This window comes from Felis catus, chromosome B3, assembly GCF_018350175.1.
Source record: "Felis catus isolate Fca126 chromosome B3, F.catus_Fca126_mat1.0, whole genome shotgun sequence".
In the NCBI taxonomy this organism is placed as follows: domain Eukaryota; kingdom Metazoa; phylum Chordata; class Mammalia; order Carnivora; family Felidae; genus Felis; species Felis catus.
In genome coordinates this window covers 27,802,171-27,823,584 of record NC_058373.1, presented here as the reverse complement: position 1 = coordinate 27,823,584, position 21,414 = coordinate 27,802,171, and the positions used below count along the sequence as shown (strand labels likewise).

Below are 21,414 nucleotides of genomic sequence, written 5' to 3'. Positions count from 1 at the left end.
ATACATGGAAAACCCGATAGACTCCACCAAAAGTCTACTAGAACTGATATATGAATTTAGCAGTCTTAGGATACAAAATCAATGTACAGAAATCAGTTGCATTCTTACACACTAATAATAAAGCAACAGAAAGACAAATAAAGAAACTGACCCCATTCACAATTGCACCAAGAGTCATAAAATACCTAGAAATAAACCTAACCAAAGATGTAAAAGGTCTGTATGCTGAAAACTATAGAAAGCTTACGAAGTAAATTGAAGAAGATATAAAGAAATGGAAAAACATTCCGTGCTCATGGATTGGAAGAATAAATATTGCTAAAATGTCAATACTACCCAAAGCAATCTACACATTCAATGCAATCCCAATTAGAATTACACCAGCATTCTTCTCAAAGCTAGAACAAGCAATCCTAAAATTTGTATGGTACCACAAAAGGCCCCGGATAGCCAAAGTAATTTTGAAGAAGACCAAAGCAGGAGGCATCACAATCCCAGACTTTAGCCTCTACTACAAAGCTGCAGTCATCAAGAGAGCATGGTATTGGCACAAAAACAGACACACAGACCAATGGAATAGAATAGAGACTCCAGAATTGGACCCACAAAAGTATGGCCAACTAATCTTTGACAAAGCAGAAAAGAACATCCAATTGAAAAAAGACAGTCTCTTTAACAAATGGGGCTGGGAGAACTGGACAGCAACATGCCGAAGAATGAAACCAGACCACTTTCTTACACCATTCTCAAAAATAAACTCAAAATAGATGAAGGACCTGAATGTGAGACAGGAAACCATCAAAACCCTAGAGGAGAAAGCAGGAAAATACCTCTCTGACCTCAGCCACAGCAATTTCTTACTTGACACATCTCCAAAGGCAAGGGAATTAAAAGCAAATATGAACTATTGGGACCTCATGTAGATAAAAAGCTTCTGCACTGCAAAGGAAACAATCAACAAACCTAAAAGGCAACCGACGGAATGGGAAAAGATATTTGCAAATGGCATATCAGACAAAGGGCTAGTATCCAAAATCTGTAAAGAACTCACCAAACTCCACACCCGAAAAACAAATAACCCTGTGCAGAAATGGGCAGAAAACATGAATAGACACTTCTCTAAAGAAGACATCTGGGTAGCCAACAGGCACATGAAAGGATGCTCAACGTCGCTCTTTATCAGGGAAATACGAATCAAAACCACACTGATATACCGCCTCATGCCAGTCAGAGTGGCTAAAAGGAACAAATCAGGAGACTATAGATGCTGGCGAGGATGTGGGGAAATAAGAACCCTCTTGCACTGTTGGTGGGAATGCAAACTGGTGCAGCCGCTCTGGAAAACAGTGTGGAGGTTCCTCAAAAAGTTAAAAATAGATCTACCCTATGACCCAGCAATAGCACTGCTAGGAATTTACGCAAGGGATACGGGAGTGCTGATGCCTCGGGGCATTTGTACCCCGATGTTTATAGCAGCACTTTCAACAGTAGCCAAATTATGGAAAGAGCCTAAATGTTCATCAACTAATGAATGGATAAAGAAATTGTGGTTTATATATACAAGGAATCCTACTGGGCAATGAGAAAGAATGAAATCTGGCCATTTGTAGCAACGTGGATGGAACTGGGGAGTGTTATTCTAAGTGAAACAAGTCATACAGAGAAAGACATATACCATATGTTTTCACTCTTATGTGGATCCTGAGAAACTTAACAGAAGACCATGGGGGAAGGAAAAAAAAAAAGTTAGGGAGGGAGCCAATCTGTAGGAGACTCTTAAAAACTGAGAATAAACTGAGGGTTGATGGGGGTGGGAGGGAGGGGAGGGTGGGTGATGAGTATTGAGGAGGGCACCTGTTGGGATGAGCACAGGGTGTTGTATGGAAACCAGTTTGACAATAAATTTCATATTAAAAAAAACCTTTTTAAATGTATGTAGTTCCTTGGCATTAAGTACATTCATATTATTGTGTAATTATGGGCAGTATTTATCCCTCAAATATCCATACCATTAAGTAGCCTTTTGTTAGGACGCCTGGGTGGCTCAGTCAGTTAAGTGGCCACCTTCAGCTCAGGTCATGATCTCAAAGTCTGTGGGTTTGAGCCCCACATCGGGCTCTTGGTGACAACTTGGAGTCTAGAGCCAGCTTCAGATTCTGTGTCTCCCTCTGTCTCTGCCCCTCCCCTGCTCACACTCTGTCTTTCTCAAAAATAAAATCAAAACCAAAAAAAAAATTAACAAAAAAATAGTCTTCTGTCATGTAATTTTATTGAGTGCAGTATTTCGTCTTATGACAATGTTCTCATTTGCTTACTCAATTAGATATTTTGCATGAATATTATAGTGATGAATATTAGTGTACTCATTCACCATACATCTATTGAATACCTGTTATTAGCTAAATCCTGTTTCTGTCCTGTGAATGCTGTGGTGAATATGCAAATTAAGACAAACACACACATTAGAATTCATCATCAGAGTGGCCTTACGGCTGTGGAAAGTGCATGAAGGAGAAATGCATGGTGCTTTGAGAGTCAAACAAAAGACCGTTGATCTACAAAAGAGCATTGATCTCTCAGGAGAACAAGAAAAACTGTCTCCAAAGGCATACTTTCAGGAAAAGTCAGAGTTTTCAAAACAAAGTGGGCAGAAAAAGGTGTTTCGGGCAGGGGAATAACATATACCAAGGGTTAAGAAAGACATCTGCCAGGTTTCTGCACATTCACTTTTTTAATTCTTTTTTTCCCCCTTACATTTATTTATTTATTTATTTATTTATTTATTTATTTATTTATTTATTTATTTATTTATTTATTTATTTATTTAATGACCTAGAGAGACAGAGCACAAGTTAAGGAGGGGCAGAGAGAGAAGGAGACACAGAATCTGAAGCAGGCTCCAGGCTCTTAGCTGTCAGCACAGAGCCCAATGTGGGGCTCGAACTCACAAACTGTGAGATCATGACCTGAGCTGAACTTGGACGCTTAACCGACTGAGCCACCCAGGTGCCCCAGAAAACAGTGCATTTTCAAGTGTTGTGTGTGGGTTATATTCAAATGGCTTTGTTTCTTAAGGCATAAGTAAGAAATTTTCATAAAATACAAAAATTCATACAAATAGTAAAACCAATATCTATCTTGTACAGAAAAAAATTTAAATATATATAAAAATCCAAGATGGCTTTTAGACTGTAATCTAACTACTTCTGAAATATATCTAGATTATAGGTTCTTTCTTTCTGTCTTTCTTTTTTAATTTTATTTTTTATTTTTTAAAATTTACATCCAAATTAGCATATAGTGAAACAATGATTTCAGGAGTAGATTCCTTAATGCCCCTTACCCATTTAGCCCATCCCCCCTCCCACAACCCCTCTAGTAACCTCAGGTCTCCATATTTATGAGTCTCTTCTGTTTTGTCCCCCTCCCTGTTTTTATATTATTTTTGTTTCCCTTCCCTTATGTTCATCTGTTTTGTCTCTTAGTCCTTATATGAGTGAAGTCATATGATTTTTGTCTTTCTCTGACTGACTAATTTCACTTAGTATAATACCCTCCAGTTCCATCCACGTAGTTGCAGATGGCAAGATTTCATTGTTTTTGATTGCCAAGTAATACTCCATTGTATATATATACCACATCTTCTTTATCCATTCATCCATTGATGAACATTTGGGCTCTTTCCATACTTTAGCTATTGTTGATAGTGCTGCTATAAACATGGGGGTACATGTGTCCCTTTGAAACAGCACACCTGTATCCCATGGATAAATTCCTAGTAGTGCAATTGCTGGGTTGTAGGGTAGTTCTATTTTTAGTTTTTTTGAGGAACGTCCATACTGTTTTCCAGAGTGGCTGCAACTACTTGCATTCCCATCGCTTTTTTAATTCTAAGATGTTTATGGAGGACTGGAGTGTGTAGGCAGATGTTTGAGCTCTGTTCACGTCCCAGTAGAAAACAACGTAGATAAATCACTTTCCTCAGATAAGTTGTATTTCCCTAGAGAAACTGCTAAAAGTAAATTGCTAAATCAAATGATATACAAAGTCAGTTGATACGTGTTACTGTTGACCTGCTAGTGTAACCTGTTCCTTGCGGATACTAGAAGGAGGCAGGTACCCTAGTGCTGGCTGAGTTCTTCTGCACTGCCCTTTTCACTAAGTGTTTTTTAGTTTTTTAGACAATGTAAGCTGTCTTTCTTTTAGAAACAGAGGAGCTCTGCCTCTCACTGTTATTAAAACACATTCTCTTAGTCATGGATGGGTGGCAACTGTGGTAATAAATCAGGTTATTCTGGGGTTATGTGATCTTGGTTTTGGATTCTGTTATGTATTATTTTGGAACCTTTGCACTGAAACTGAAAAGAAAATAGTATATATGATACTACCTCATCTAGAATATATATCATATTGTATGTTACGGTTCAAACTGGTGGTATCTATATACGTTAATTAAGGAAGGAAAATTCCAGTTTCCTTGAATGAATCATTGAGATTTTTAAGAGGAAGATCTATAGATTTGCATATTCGTATTCAGTAGCTGTGAAAATGAATTGGGCAAATATGTAAATACATGTACTATATATATGAGATAACCAAAAATGTTTGAGCTGTACTCATTGATGAAATTTTTACATAATTGAATACATTAACAAAATAATTCTAGGTATTTGAATGTAATGTTTTTTCCTGTCAGATCTTAATTAGCTAATGATTTCAGGGTGAATGAGTAGTCCAGACAGTCTCCCCTTGCCCACACTAACTACCCACTGACCTCCATTCCTGCTGGTTGATAATTACATGGTACCAGTTGTTTCATATCTTGCATATCACTCTTGGTGTCCCATACATATTTTTGACTAAAATGTGTTGTAAGTATGTCAAAAATACATGGTCCCTGATTTACAGTAGTTTGACTTGTAAGTTTTCAACTGTACGATAGTGCAAAAGTGATACACATTCAGTAGAAGCCGTATTCGAATTTTGAATTTTGATCTTTTCCCAAGTTAGTAATATGTGGTACAATCCTCTCTTTTAATACTGGATAGCAGCAGCAAGCCTTAGCTCCCAGCCATGTGATCACAAGGGTAAATAACCAATATACTTATTATAGCCATTCTGTTCCTATACCATTCTGTTTTTCATTTTCAGTACATTATTCAAGAAATTACATGAGATACTCAACACTTTATTATAAAATAGGCTTTGTCTATTTTGTCCAACTGTAGACTAAGTGTTCTGTGCATGTTCAAGGTAGGGTAGGCTAAGCTATGATTTTTGAATAGGTTAGGTGCAGTTTTAAAATGCATTTCAACTTATGGTATTTTCTATTTATGATGAATTTATTGGGGTATAACGCCATTGTAAGTGGAGGAAGATCTGTACTTACAATATACATTACTTGTTCTCTTTTGCCTGGTATCAGATGAAAGAATTTTCCTACATTTTTATTCCCAACCCATAATATTTTGATCCCTGAAAGTAAATATTCATTAGTATATAATGTATTAAAAAAATCTTACTTATCTGGAATCTAGTCTTGAGCCTTCACTTTTCCATCCTCACTTATAAAAATAGAACAAAAGCAAACAAAAAGGCAAACACCTTAAACACAGAAGAAGCAGTTCCTTAGTAGCTGGCATTACCTGACAATGAAGAAAATCTAACACTGTCCCATTTACTTGGTGGTCTTGAGTTCAAGAACTGGAGTACTTTATTGATTCAACTTCCAACCCATTGAGGGCAGGTCAGGAGATTTAATGAGCAAGGTGGTGGGAGCCAGTAGCCAGAGCTTTGCTTCAGGAGCCTTGGGGTACAGAGCAGGCCCCTCAGGAGAGCAAGGAGGTGGGGGATCTCTAGCCCAGCTGCCCTATGTGGAGGGCAGAGGGTGTGAAGGATAAAAATTACATTTTGCTTTGGGACATGTATCTGTGTTAGAGTACCTCAAAAGTCATATGGCTAAATCTATTTTATTACTTCTTTGAGGGGAAAAATGTTTATTGTTTAATAAACCAGTTGTTTATTTAGATTTACGGACATTGCCACAATGCCAGGCCCAGTGGTGATTCCTGAGGCCATTTAATCATTAAGTGTTCTCTGAATTTAACATCTGTAGTAGTTGTGTATTGAGGCATTGGGCGGGTATATCTGTGAGACAGTAAAACAGTTGTTTTGTTCAACTTGATGTGTAAGAAGAAAGAGAGCTTCATAGTGTGTCATAGAAAGGTCTCTGCCAAAAACAAGGCTAGAGTTAAATTACACTATTGAAAGGTATTATGATGGCATCTAGAAATTTTGACCCTCTGGAATGCTAACTTGTGTATTTACTTGAGGTTTTGTTGTATTAAAACAAAACTTTTAAGAGTTTCTGATAATAACCATCAAACTTTGCTTGCTTGAGGTTGCTTTCTTTTTTGTTTAAAAAATTTTTTTATATTAAATGACTTCTATTTCTGTCTTTTTTGTTTGGTTAGCCTTATTAGAAAGAAGGCTGCAGGGCTGGAATCAGCGGCTACAATAAGAACCAAAGTGTTTGTGTGGGGACTGAATGACAAGGACCAGCTGGGCGGCCTGAAGGGCTCTAAGGTATCCCTCTCTGCCTGAAGTTCCTCACCTGACACTCACCTGTCATCACCTGTCATTACATGATCAAGGAGGATCTTTGCTGGTGCCTTTGTCCCAGAGAGGCTCAAAAATAATCAGACCTCTTTGGAGGTTTTTATGATGGTATACCTTCTATAAGTTGTTGTGTAAATTGGCTTTTCTAAAGAAATTCTTGATATGAACTTGCAGACATTATCAGATTTAGTTTCTATTAAAGCCTCTGTCCTTAGAAAATAGTGCACTTCAGATGTAGTGGTATTATTGCTGTTTTATAAACTAGAAAATATACTTTTGGAAAGATTTGACAAACAGATGAAAATTATAGACTGTAATTATATTTTGCCTTCAGTACAATAAACATTTTCGCTAACCATGAACAAAATAATGTGTAAAAAATGCCATAGTGGCATAAAGATGAGCAAGACGTCATTTAAAGACTAGGTACAACAAATGATGCATTTGAACTAGGGTTGAATTCAGCATCTGTTATGTTACTTAGTGTCTCTTACCCAAGGAGCCACAAAACAAATTACTCGAAATTTAGTGCCTGGAAATAGTTTCCCTTCCGATGAGTGTCTCTGCCTTTCAGTATTCTGTGAGACTTCACCCATCATAAGATCCCTTATTAACTTGCATTGTTGAGAAGCTGATAAAGTTAGAACAAATTTTAAATCTCCCCTTTCAAATACAACAAATTTTCATCTTTATTTGAACATCCTTGAATCAGTTTGTGTTTTAAAGCCCCAAGGCTCCATTTGGAGGTGGGCAGGGGGCAGTAAGCTCTGGGAGTCTCAGTTGTAATCGTGTGGGGCTGTATAGAGGATTTGTTGGAGTTTGCACGTGAAGCATAGATTTGGCATTCCATGGTTATGATGAAGATTCTTTCTGGTGCTGGAGTAGTGATTATCTGATAATTTTGGGGAATTATAAAGATAAAGTCTTTAAGAATTTTAAATTAAGTCATACCCATACCAATGGGAAATTGAAGCACATAATTTCTGAGAGATGTCAGAATCAATAAGAATGAGCAGGAAGTGACATGAAATAAAATGCTTACCAGATGCTGGGTTACATCTTTACATTATATATATTTTATTTTTCACTTTTTATTGTGGAGCTGTTCAGACATAGCAGGTAGAAAGAATAGGGACCTGAGCCCTCATGTTCCTGTCCAGCTTCAACCGTTAACAGTAGAGGGTCATGGTTTTTGTCTTTATTTATTTTATACCTCCATCCCTGTTTAAAGTAGATCTCAGCATATCATTTCATCTTTAGAATACTGTACTGAATCTCTTAGAGAAAAGAACATCTTTGGTTAATATAACCATCCAAATTACAAAGTTTACATGTAATTTTAAACGTGTAAATAAAATTGTTTTTTTCCTTCTTTTGCTTAACAACAAATCCTGTTCTAGATAAAAGTTCCTTCGTTCTCGGAGACACTATCTGCTTTGAATGTAGTACAGGTGGCTGGTGGTTCTAAAAGTTTGTTTGCAGGTATGATTATTCTTACACTAAAAAATTTTTAAATTATGCTTAGCACTGAAAACATAGTTGTTATGTTGTGAAAAGTGAGTCCTATCCTCCTTCTTGTTCTTTGCAGTGACTGTGGAAGGGAAGGTATATGCCTGTGGAGAAGCCACAAATGGCCGGCTGGGGCTGGGCATCTCTAGTGGGACTGTGCCCATCCCTCGGCAGATTACAGCTCTTAGCAGTTACGTGGTCAAGAAGGTGGCCGTTCATTCAGGTACCAGGCCAGAGTTGGCACTTGTATGCAGATAAGCCTTTTGCTCATGCTCTGTAAATAACTATGGCCCTTAAATATTTTTTCTGAGGGCGTCCTTGCATTCCTTTTCAAGTTTTACTTAATTGTTAAGAATAAAAATTGGATAATATAAATCTCCAGGTGGTCTAGAATTTATTGTTGGTACACAAGGGTTTTTAGAGACCAGTAGTTGTCGGCATTCCAGGCGTGTGGGGACTAACCCTCCAAGGTATGCATTTTCAGTCTAGAAGCAGTGGTCACTGGTTCATGACATCTTTGAAATCATCATGTTCTGTGCTTAAATATAAGCTTGAATATCTTTGTGAGGAAAGAGCCTATAACTTTCCTCAGATTTTCAAAGTGTCTGTGAACCCTAGTAATAAGAAAGATCCTCTGAAAAAATCCCACTCCCTCAATTTAGAACCTTTACTGAGAATTATTCCAAAGCACTGTGTGAGGCCTCTGAGGAATGGAACTAAATTAGATACAAAATTCAGTTCATGCCTGCACTGAATAGGTTTGGGTTTAGCCCCATATAAAAGCAAGTCCAAACAGTAGTGGCATGAGCAGGATAGAATTTTACTTTCTCCTCTGTAAAAGTCTGGAGCCGGGGTCCAGGGCCAGTATGGTAGCTGAATGCCCACGAGGAGCATAAGCACAGGCTCGCTCTTTCTGTCCATCCTTAATAGATGGCCATGCAGCTCTCGTAGGTGAGCACAGACAGTTGTTTCCTCCAGCCCACTCATTCCCTCGAAGCAATTTTCAGGAAGCCTTGCTCACTTCTGTCATGTCTCTGTCACCATCTTCTCTGGACAAGGGAGTCTGGGAAGTATACTTTTTAGCTGAGTGTATTGTTACTCTCCTTGCTGTGGGTTCTGTTGGTAAAGAATAGGGCAGAATGAATGTTGTGGGGGACTGGGATCTCAGGAGTTGGCAGGTACACAGGTGACAGAAAATGCCAGTAAAGATAGTGCTGTTCAATCATGGGGCAGAGTGGATGGACTGGGACAGTGGTCCACACTGGGGAAGAGCATGAGCATGAAGATTGAATACAGTGCCTTAATTGTAAATGATACTGTTTTTGCTTAAATAACTTCACTGTTGGTGTGCATTTTTCTAAAGCTTAATTGCCAGTACATTTGATAATTTGCCTAATCACAAATGTACTTATTTCTACTTTTTTCCATCTGAATTTTGATCTTTTGTATATTTAACATAACAGGAACCCCATTATTAAATGGCACTGTTTTTTTCTTCATTGCAAGTAAAATTCTTTCTAGGATTTCAACTTTGTAGTTTATTTTTTTTTTTATTTTTTTTTTTTTAAATTTTTTTTTTTCAACATTTATTTATTTTTGGGACAGAGAGAGACAGAGCATGAACGGGAGAGGGGCAGAGAGAGAGGGAGACACAGCATCGGAAACAGGCTCCAGGCTCCGAGCCATCAGCCCAGAGCCTGACGCGGGGCTCGAACTCACGGGCCGTGAGATCATGACCTGGCTGAAGTCGGATGCTTAACCGACTGCGCCACCCAGGCGCCCCATCAACTTTGTAGTTTAATAAAAGTTCACTTACTTTATGTATTTGTCACCCTGAAATGTTGATCCTATCTACTCATTTATTCAGCACATATTCATTGAGCACATACTCTATGCCAGGCAGAGTAAGTAATTACACTGTGAACTTTTTGTAATGCAACTTTGGCAGCCCATATCTGTGTGGATGTTGCAGGTGGCCGGCATGCTACGGCTTTAACGGTTGATGGGAAGGTGTTTTCCTGGGGTGAAGGTGACGATGGCAAACTTGGACACTTCAGCAGAATGTAAGAATATTTTCTTCATTACTTGCTAGTAAGAAACTGTTACTGATAATAATAGTGAACATCTTTTGGTAGTTATTTTGCAGAAAATTAAATAAGATAGGTCATTTTTGAAAATGGAACTTAAAATATCTATTTGTTAAAAATATCTGTGCATGTGATTTGGCCTCACATGATCTGTTTTAATGTTTGATAGTTGATCTACAGATGTTTGACTAAATGTGGATCAGTGTTGATGTCCTTTTTTTCTTCTTTAAAAAGCCTTGATCAATTATGGGGAATATTATTTTATCTTGCTTTAGGAACTGTGACAAGCCACGGCTTATAGAGGCCCTGAAAACCAAGCGTATCCGAGATATTGCCTGTGGCAGCTCGCACAGCGCAGCCCTCACATCCAGTGGGGAGCTGTACACCTGGGGCCTTGGAGAGTATGGCCGGTTGGGACATGGGGATAATACAACACAACTGAAGCCCAAAATGGTGATTATACACATTTTTGTTGCTTACAGAAAACTTACCATCTGCTGATTTCAAGAGAAGATAAGCTTCGAGTCTAGGAAAGTTCATAAAGACATGTGCATTATTGGCTTTCAGTCTGTGGAAAAAATTTCCCTTGTTTTTTCAGTGCCTGTGCTTGATTCTGTTTTTAAATTTGTAATTGAGTAGGTCAAAGTCCTTCTTGGTCACAGAGTAATCCAGGTTGCATGTGGAAGTAGAGATGCACAGACCCTGGCTCTGACTGATGAAGGTGAGCTGCTGCCAGACTCTATGTTTCTGGGTGGGTAGGAACATCACGAATGCTGGCCTGAAGTACATATTTTTTGAACCTAGGTTTGGTATTTTCCTGGGGTGATGGTGACTTTGGAAAATTGGGCCGAGGAGGAAGTGAAGGCTGTAACATTCCCCAGAACATTGAGAGACTGAATGGACAGGGTGTGTGCCAGATTGAGTGTGGAGCTCAGTTCTCCTTGGCTCTCACCAAGTCAGGAGTGGTATGGACTTGGTACGTAAACTCCCTGTCACCCATCAATGTGTCCGTGTCCGTGTAGACAGTGGTGGGACCCTGTACCCCATGCCTACCCTGGAGGGATGGTTAACTCTTCATTTTCTTACTTATCCAGGCATCTTTGTTCTTTTATTTATTTTGACTTAGGATTAGTGACAATATTATAATAATAAATTTCTCATTGTAACTCGGTCATTTGGGAAAGAACAGTAGAGAATTTTTAGCCCAGCTTGTCTTTTCTGTTTAGATGAAGTTTATATAGAGGGTTTCTTCTTCCTTACCATGCCAGAAGCCTAGTGATCAAATGGACAGAAAGCAGATTTTTTATTTCTTTGATCCTGAAAAAGTTCACGTCTGTCTTGTGAAAGCTTATTTTATTAAATTTAAAAGGAGTAGGGCACCCAGCTGACCTTGTGACAGTGTGATGGGCCTTTGCTTGAGTGTTATGACTCAGCAGCAGCTTGAGGAAGAATTAGACCTGAGAGGACTTTTTTTTTTTATATGAAATTTATTGACAAATTGGTTTCCATACAACACCCAGTGCTCATCCCAAAAGGTGCCCTCCTCAATACCCATCACCCACCCTCTCCTCCCTCCCACCCCCATCAACCCTCAGTTTGTTCTCAGTTTTTAACAGTCTCTTATGCTTTGGCTCTCTCCCACTCTAACCTCTTTTTTTTTTTTTTCTCCTTCCCCTCCCCCATGGGTTCCTGTTAAGTTTCTCAGGATCCACATAAGAGTGAAACCATATGGTATCTGTCTTTCTCTGTATGGCTTATTTCACTTAGCATCACACTCTCCAGTTCCATCCACGTTGCTACAAAAGGCCATATTTCATTTTTTCTCATTGCCACGTAGAATTCCATTGTGTATATAAACCACAATTTCTTTATCCATTCATCAGTTGATGGACATTTAGGCTCTTTCCGTAATTTGGCTATTGTTGAGAGTGCTGCTATAAACATTGGGGTACAAGTGGCCCTATGCATCAGTACTCCTGTATCCCTTGGATAAATTCCTAGCAGTGCTATTGCTGGGTCATAGGGTAGATCTATTTTTAATTTTCTGAGGAACCTCCACACTGCTTTCCAGAGCGGTTGCACCAATTTGCATTCCCACCAACAGTGCAAGAGGGTTCCCGTTTCTCCACATCCTCTCCAGCATCTATAGTCTCCTGATTTGTTCATTTTAGCCACTCTGACTAGCGTGAGGTGATACCTGAGTGTGGTTTTGATTTGTATTTCCCTGATAAGGAGCGACGCTGAACATCTTTTCATGTGCCTGTTGGCCATCCGGATGTCTTCTTTAGAGAAGCCTCTATTCATGTTTTCTGCCCATTTCTTCACTGGGTTATTTGTTTTTTGGGTGTGGAGTTTGGTGAGCTCTTTATAGATTTTGGATACTAGCCCTTTGTCCGATATGCCATTTGCGAATATCTTTTCCCATTCCGTTGGTTGCCTTTTAGTTTTGTTGGTTGTTTCCTTTGCTGTGCAGAAGCTTTTTATCTTCATAAGGTCCCAGTAATTCACTTTTGCTTTTAATTCCCTTGCCTTTGGGGATGTGTCGAGTAAGAGATTGCTACGGCTGAGGTCAGAGAGGTCTTTTCCTGCTTTCTCCTCTAAGGTTTTGATGGTTTCCTGTCTCACATTCAGGTCCTTTATCCATTTTGAGTTTATTTTTGTGAATGGTGTGAGAAAGTGGTCTAGTTTCAACCTTCTGCATGTTGCTGTCCAGTTCTCCCAGCACCTTTTGTTAAAGAGACTGTCTTTTTTCCATTGGATGTTCTTTCCTGCTTTGTCAAAGATGAGTTGGCCATATGTTTGTGGGTCTAGTTCTGGAGTTTCTATTCTATTCCATTGGTCTATGTGTCTGTTTTTGTGCCACTGAGAGGACTTTTAAGAAGCATTTGAAATTGTCATGTGTTCAAACTCTTTATATAAAATCTACATCAGTAACTTAAGTGTTGTACAATATATTGTTAAGGATCTTACTATAGAATTAGTGAATTAATTTGAATTAATGATATACTATTTTATAACATAATTTCAGAGACCCTAGGCACTTAGTCTGATGTTAACATGTTGGCTTTAATGGGTGTTTTCCTGTGGAACATTACCTGATGATAACCATATATTAAAATGCACACTGTTGACTTTCTTGCAGGGGGAAGGGGGATTACTTCAGGTTGGGCCATGGCTCTGATGTGCATGTGCGGAAGCCGCAGGTGGTGGAAGGGCTGAGAGGGAAGAAGATTGTGCATGTGGCCGTCGGGGCCCTGCACTGCCTAGCTGTCACAGACGCAGGGCAGGTAAGCTGAGGTGACAAGTCCTTGTATCAAAAGTGTAACTTACGATGAAATGAAATGAAATGATGAAGAACTAGGAGGGTGGGCTGTGCCCATTTTGTTCCTGTGTGTATCTGTCCAGTTGTAAGCATGGGCAGGGCACCCAGTAAAGTGTTGTTGACTAACATGTATTACAAAGTAGTGGGTTTTCCTGCTCTAAAATCCACCTGTAAATGAGAAAAGATTATTGTCATGGAAGGTGCTCCTACTGCTAAGGTGTTAGCAGTGTTTCACTTTAGAACTTGATAGCTGATGGAGAGATATACGTACATCATTTTAGAAATAAAGTAATTCATGACAAGTATTACTCCTCCATGACAGGCTCATGAATGTTATATTTTAAAAATTCATTTATGACAACAAATTAGCACACTGTTTTTAAAACAAAATGACTTAAAATTAATTATTCCTTCTAGTTCTGTAAAGCCAAGAAGTGAATTACTGGAAAAGTGAAAATATTGTTTTTGATCATTTTTCTTTGCAAAATAAAGGAAAAAAATAAGTATTGAACCTTATTGAAGAGGAGAATCTCCCTGCTTCCTAAAACAAAGCCAAATAGATGAATTCATTGGATTGATATTAAGTAGATACTTATTGATAGTCATTAGAAAGAATTTTGAAGTAATTTTAGAGAAAATGTTCGAAATGTTGAAAAATTCTGTTTTTGTTCCCTGTAACAGGTTTATGCTTGGGGGGATAATGACCATGGCCAACAGGGCAATGGTACGACCACGGTTAATAGAAAGCCCACACTTGTGCAAGGCTTAGAAGGCCAGAAGATCACACGAGTGGCTTGTGGGTCTTCACACAGTGTGGCATGGACTACTGTTGATGTGGCAACACCCTCTGTCCACGAGCCTGTTCTCTTTCAGACTGCAAGAGACCCTTTAGGTGCTTCATATTTAGGTAACACAGAATTGTTTTTAGTATGAGATCCTTCTGTATGGTACAGCAACATTCTAGATAGAATATTTAATAAGACCACCAGATTAGAGGTTGTAGCACTGTGTTAACTGCATTCTGAACCAAGACCACAAAATAATCACGGTATTCTGATTTTTGCATGCTGGTATGAAAATTTTAAAAGGAAGTACTGATGCTGATTCTTATATTATCAGGTCCACTCTGACAGTGCTGTATAATAACTGCTTGACATATGTAAGCACTGTGCTGGGCTACTTGGTATTTTCAACAGCTCTATTCAGGTATAATCAACAAACTGTACATATTTAAAGTGTAATTGCTGTGAGCTTTGACATGTTTGTGCCTGTGAAAGCATCACTGAGTCAAGATAAGTGAACACAGATATATCTTTTGTGCCCCTTCTCAAGTTCCCTTCCTCCCACAACTCCTGACTTGTCTTCTGACACTATATATAGATTTGCATTTTTTAGAGTTTTATATAAATGGAATCGTACAGTATATACTTTTCAAATCTCACTTTTTTCACTCAGCATAATTATTTTGAGATTCTTCCATGTTGCATGTATCAGTAATTATTTCCTTTTTATTGTTGAGTAATATTTCACTTATGGATATACTGTAATTAGTTATTTATCACCTGTGGTGATAATAATACCACCTCCATATTTTTGTCTACACTTGGTTTGGTCAGTCTTTATAATTTTAGCCTAGATTTGTGTAGATACGTAGTGGTATCTCATTGTGGTTTTACTTTGCATTTCACTGCTGACTAATGATGTTAAGCATCATGTTTATTTACTATCCAAATATATGTTTTGTTGTAGTGTCTATTCCTATCTTTACTGTAGTTAAACCTAGGTTGTTTTCTTATGATTGAGTTTTGAACGTTCTTTATATATTCTGGATCCAAGTCTTTTGTCAGATACGTGACTCGCACATATTTTCTTGAAATATGGCTTATCTTCTCATTCTCTTCAGGTCAATTTTAAAGAGCAGAAATTATTAATTTTGATAAAATCTATTTGATCCAATTTTTTTTAAATGGTTCATACTCTGGGTGTTATATCTAAAAAAACCTTTGTGTACTCAAGGTCATAAGATTTATTTCCTGTGTTATGTAAGATCTTTAGTTGTAGATATTTAGGTCTATGCTTGATCTTGAGTTAAATTTTATATATTGTATGAGATGTGCATTGAAATTCTGTTTTGGAGGCATGTGTGTGAATACCCAGTTGTTTCAGTTGCATATATTGAAAAAACTATTCTTTCTGCATTGAATTGTCTTTTGCACCTTTGTCAAAAATCATTTGTGTATGTGTGGATCTATTTCTGGATGCTCAGTTTTATTGACTTATTTTTGTGTTTTGATGCTAATACCACATTGTTTTGATTACTATAACTTTATAAAAGACCCACATTTGGGCTGTGGTAATTCTTTAGCTTTGTTCTTTCTCAGATGCTGTTTTGAGTATTAGAATCAGCTTGTCAGTTTTTATGAAATAGCCTTCTTGGAATTTTGATTGCATTGACTATGGATCAGTTCAGACATCTTCGTAATATTGAATCTTCCAATCCATGGATGTAGCATTTCTTTGCATTTTTTGAGGTCTTTAATTTTTCTCAGCAATATTTTATAGTTTTACTTTATAAGTCTTTGTCGTATTTATCCCGGAGTATTTTATATTGTTCATACTGTTATAAGTGACATTTGAAAATTATTTTTGTTCCTTGTGTATTATCTAGAAATACTCAAGTTGGCACTTTCTAATATATAGAAATACAATTGATTTTTTTAAGGCAATTTTATCTTTCTTTATTCTAATAGAAATGTATTTTTTTCTCCTCTGTCACTCATGAGGGGACATTCAGTCTCCAGCATCATCGGCTTTTATAATTATCTGAAATGTGGTCTTCTGGCTTCACCATTTATTAGCTGTATAAACTGGGGCAAGATCCTGAGCCTTCCTGTGTGCTGTTTCCTTTTCTGACATAGATGAAACTGGGGCTTGACTGTAGTCTTATCTTTTCCAATTTATATTAATCAGGGGTTCCATGTGGGTCTGTTTAACTTACAGCTCTTTTCATGTCACATTATGTTGTTACATTTTGACATTGCCCTTTCCCATCAGCACAGTACTCTGGAGAGTCATCCATGTTGTTGCATGTTTCAGTAATCCATTCCTTTTTATCACTGAGTACTCTTCTATGTTTTAACTATTCACACACTGAAGGACATTTGGATTATTTCTAGTTTTAGGCTATTACAAATAAAACCTGCATGAATATTCACATACAGGTGTTTGAGTCTGTCTTCCATATCTGGGATAAACCCCCCTTGGTTTTGCAGCTTTTTGGTTTTTAAAATTTTTCTGTTGTTTGTCTGCTTTTAGCTGTCTGTTCTCATCTTCATTAGTTCTTTCTTTATGCTTGATGTTTATTTTTTGTCTAGTTTCTTGATCATTGATTTGAGACCTTTTATTTTTCCTAATGTGAACTTTTAATAGTATAAATTTTCCTTTCAGCACTGCTTTTTAGCTATAGCTCACAAATTTTGATATGTTGTTTTTTCTTATTCACTTTTATGTATTTTAAAAATTCCCTTTTAGACTTTGTTTTGACTTATGGGTTATTCTTTGTTAGATTCAGTTTGCTAAAAAATTTTTTTAGGAACCTTTTCCTCTTTGTTCGTGGTAGATAGTGGTCTGTACTTCTCAAATAATGTCTCTGTCTGGTTTTGGTATCAGGGTCAGGGTAATGCTGACCTCATAGAATGAAGTGGTAAATGTTCCCTGCTTTTCATTTTCCTTTTAAATTTGTGTATAATTGGTACTCTTTCAATAGAATTCATTAGTGAAGCCATATGGGCCTAATGTTTTCTTTGTGGGGTTTCTTTTAACCACAAATTTAATTCCCTTAAGGGATACAAGGTTATCTCTTTCTTTTCCAGTAAGATTTATGTCTTTGATGGAAGTTGTCCTTTCATGTAAGTTGTTGAATTTATTGGCAGTATTGGCTTATTTTCCTTTTAATATTTGTGGAATCTGTAGTAATGCCATTTCTTTCATTCCTTATATTGGTGACTGTATCTTCTCTTTCCAGTTTGTCTAGAGGTTTATCAATTTTACTAATTTTTTTCAAATAACAAATTTATAGTTTCCTTGATTTTTCTCTATTGTTTTTCTGTTTTCTGTTTTAGTGATGTGTGCTCTAATCTTGTTAATTTGTTTCTTTTTCTTTTGATTTAATTTGTTCTAATTTCTTATATTAGAAGCTTAGGTCATTGATTTAGGATCTTCCTGCTTTTCATATGGAGCCATTTACGTTTCTCTCCTTAATTATTTGACTTTGTAATCATTCTGTCAGTTACCCTTTTTATCCCTTTGCTTTGAAGTTTTTTGTTTTTAAAATCTAATTTGTCCCATATTAATATAGCCACTCCAGCTTTCTTTGATCAGTGCTGTATAGTATATAACCATGCTATTCCATGCACTGTGACATACTATATCTTTTTCATCCTTTTCCTTTTAACGTATTGTGTCTTTATATTAAAAGAAGTTTCCTTGGGGTGCTTGGGTGGCTCAGTCAGTTAAGCATCCAACTTTGGTTAAGGTCATGATCTCATGGTTCATGGGTTTGAGCCCCATGTTGGGCCCTGTACTGACAGCTTAGAGTCTGGAGCCTGCTTCAGATTCTTTGTCTCCCTCTCTGCCCCTCCCCCACTCATGCTCTGTTTCTCTCTCTCTCAAAATAAATAAACATTACAAAATATTTAAAAAAATAAAAGAAACTTCCCTTTAGGCAACATATAGTTGAATTTTGCTTTTTAAAATTTGTGCTGACAACCTCTAACTGGGGGTGTTTAGTCCAATTACATTTAATATGATTAATGTATTTGTTTTAAATCTATCATCCTGTTTTTTTTAAATCAGTCTTCACTGTTCATTGTTTTCTTTTTGCCTTCCATTAAATTATTTTTTATATTTTTTCTCCTTTGTTTTCTAGGAGTGCTAACATACTATGCTATTTTACTGATTGTTTTAGAGTGTATATTATACACCTTTAACTTATTATAGTCTATCTTTAGATGTTACACTATTTCACATATAGTATATGAGTTATATAACAGTATATTCTATTGCTTCCCTCCCAGACTTTGTGCTATTGTTGTCATATTTCTGTGCAGGTTGTAAACATCACAGCATCTAAAATTAATTTTCTTTATTAAAAAAAATCTTCTTATGTTTATTTTATTTTTAAGAGAGAGAGAGAGAGAGAGAGAGAGGGACAAGAGCATGAGCAGGGGAGGGGCAGAGATAGAGGGAGACACAGAATCTGAAGCAGGCTCCAGGCTCTGAGCTGTCAGCACAGCTTGACAGTCAAGCAGGACTTGAACTCACTAACCACAAGATCATGACCTGAGCCAAAGTTGTACGCTTAAACTGACTGAGCCACCCAGGTGGCCCTAAAATTAATTTACTTTAAACATTAGGTTATCAATTCAAATGTTTTAAATAATAAGAGAAGAATGCCTCTATATTTACTCATGTAGTTGCCATTTTCAAGGTTCTTCATCCCTTTGTGGAAAACCATGTTTCCATCTGGCATTATTTTCCTTCTATTTGAAGGACTTCCTTTTTTATGTTTTATGGTGTAGATGTGCTGGGGATTTTTCCTGTCAGCTCTTAATGTCTGAACTAGTCATTATTTTGCTTCATTTTTGCAATTTATTTTAGCTGGGTATAGAATTATAGATTGACAGTTTTTTCTTTTAGTTCTTTAAAGAAGACCCAGTGTCTTCTAGCTTGCATTGTTTTCATTGGGAATTTGCTGTTATTCTTATCTTTGTTGTTCTGTACATAATGTGTCTTTCTTCTCACACAGTTTTGAGACTTTCTCTTTATCCCCCTGGTTTTGAGCAATTTGACTACAATGTGTCTTGGTACAGTTATCTTCATGGATCTTGTGCTTGTACTTCTTGGATTTTTGGGTTTATAATTTTCATCAAATCTGGAAATTTTTCAGATTTTTTTTTCTTCAAAAAATTGTTTTTTCTGTACCTTTCTCTTTCTCCTCTTTTGGGAACTCTGGTTCTCTATGTATTAGGTCTCTTGAAATTGTCCCATAGGTAATTGATGCTCTGTTCATTTTTTGCTTTCTTTTCTCCTCAGTTTCATTTTGCATAGCTTCCATTGCTATGTCTTCAAATTCACTAGTTTTCATTTTCTAATGTGCTGATTATGTCACCAAACTATTTTAATCTCAGACATTGTAGTTTCCTTTCTAGAAATTTGATTTGAGTGTTTTTATATCTTTCATATTTCCATTTCCCCCTTTGAACATACATAATATAGGTATAATAAGTGTTTTAATTTCCATGTCTGCTGGTTCTGACATTTGTGTCAGTTCTGGGTTATTTAGATCCATTGATTTTTCTTAATATTTATGAATTGGGTAGTATTTTCCTGTCTTCCTGCCTACCTGGTAACTTTTAGTTAGATACTGTACATTGTGAACTTTACTTTGGATGTTGGTAGAGATTTTTGTATGTCTGTAAGTCTTCCTGAGCTTAGATACAGTTAGGTTACTCTGAAACATTTTGTTCGTTTTGGGTCTTGGTTTTGGATTTGTTTAGTGGCTTCAGACCTCTTATTAGTCTGGGGCTGGTTATTCTCCACCGCTGAGACAAGATCCTTCTGAATACTCTACTTAGTGCCCAGTGAATCATGGGGTCTTCCTGTGTGGCTGACAGGAGCAAGTGCTATGCTTATCCCTCTGTATTCTTCAAGATGGTGCACTGGGCCTCCAGTCCTTTCATGTAGTTCTTTCTTCGACTTTGGGAAGTTTCCTGTCATGTAGGCATGCATCACCTTTTGCTGCATCCTCAGCTGGGGTGAGTAAGGTTACCTGCACAACTCCAGAGCAATATCAGGGCAACTCTCTCCTCTCTGCTTCTGTTCTATAAACTCTGACTATATTGGCCTCCCTGACTCTGAGGTCTGCCCCCTTTATGCACATAGACCACTGTACTCCACCTGGTTCCCTTCCCTTGGCTGAGGCCTGTGAGCTCTTTGGGCAGTGAAGAGTCGGAACATATGTCTAGTAAGACTATTTATTGGTGAACATCTTGTCTTCTCTCCATTGTTTTGTATTATTTTTTGTTTTGCATTTCAATGGTAAGTAAATACAGGCAGTTATTGTATTTTCATAGCACATATATATGTTATAAATGCATTTAGCAAAAATCTGCATTTTTTTTATAGTTATAGCAAAGCTTTGATGAAAATGGCTTGTTTTTAGAAGTATAGATAAATAGGTTGTTTGTTGTTTTTGTTTTTGTTTTTACTCTGGGAGACCATTAATGAACCTAATACCTGATCTCTGAAATAACAAAATGCAGATTACAGTGTGTTTTATAACTAAACTGAAAGGTCAAATAGGAATAGAGCAAACTCTGATCTTTAAAGTTGAACCCACACTTTATTTTCCTTTTTCAGGTGTGCCTTCAGATGCTGATTCTTCTGCTGCCAGTAATAAAATCAGTGGTGCAAATAATTCTAAGCCAAATCGCCCTTCTCTTGCCAAGATTCTTCTGTCATTGGATGGGAATCTGGCCAAACAGCAGGCCTTGTCTCATATACTTACAGCATTGCAAATCATGTATGCCAGGTAGGCTTGTTGGCTAACTTTTGAAATCCTGTAGTTATGTAAACTTTGAGTTTCTGTATTTTTGTTTTTTATCATATGTCTAGGAGACTGTTGTGGTGTTATCTTTAAATGCTGTGAGTTTTAGTTCATATACCCTTAGATAGTGAATGATGGTATCTTCGTGCTTTCTTTAATGGGGAATGAAATAGGAATCAGAAATCCAAACTTAAAAACATTTTGTTATTCTTTATGGTGAGTAAACTCTAAGCATTACTGTTTGAGGAATGATATTGATGTCTATTGATACG

At 37.2% G+C, this 21,414-nt stretch overlaps 1 protein-coding gene across 9 annotated transcripts in view; it reads left to right on the top strand.

Annotated features, from left to right (window-relative positions):
* Positions 1 to 21,414, top strand: part of HERC2 (HECT and RLD domain containing E3 ubiquitin protein ligase 2) — a 279,601-nt gene that overhangs the window by 199,513 nt on the left and 58,674 nt on the right. For all 9 annotated transcript variants that reach the window (XM_045058960.1, XM_045058959.1, XM_045058962.1 and 6 more), the window contains 10 exons: positions 6,474 to 6,585; positions 8,019 to 8,100; positions 8,207 to 8,350; positions 10,100 to 10,190; positions 10,490 to 10,667; positions 10,854 to 10,935; positions 11,019 to 11,190; positions 13,357 to 13,501; positions 14,218 to 14,443; positions 20,956 to 21,127. In XM_045058960.1, the coding sequence (XP_044914895.1) occupies positions 6,474 to 6,585; positions 8,019 to 8,100; positions 8,207 to 8,350; positions 10,100 to 10,190; positions 10,490 to 10,667; positions 10,854 to 10,935; positions 11,019 to 11,190; positions 13,357 to 13,501; positions 14,218 to 14,443; positions 20,956 to 21,127 (1,404 nt within the window). The remainder of the gene's footprint in view (positions 1 to 6,473; positions 6,586 to 8,018; positions 8,101 to 8,206; positions 8,351 to 10,099; positions 10,191 to 10,489; positions 10,668 to 10,853; positions 10,936 to 11,018; positions 11,191 to 13,356; positions 13,502 to 14,217; positions 14,444 to 20,955; positions 21,128 to 21,414) is intronic.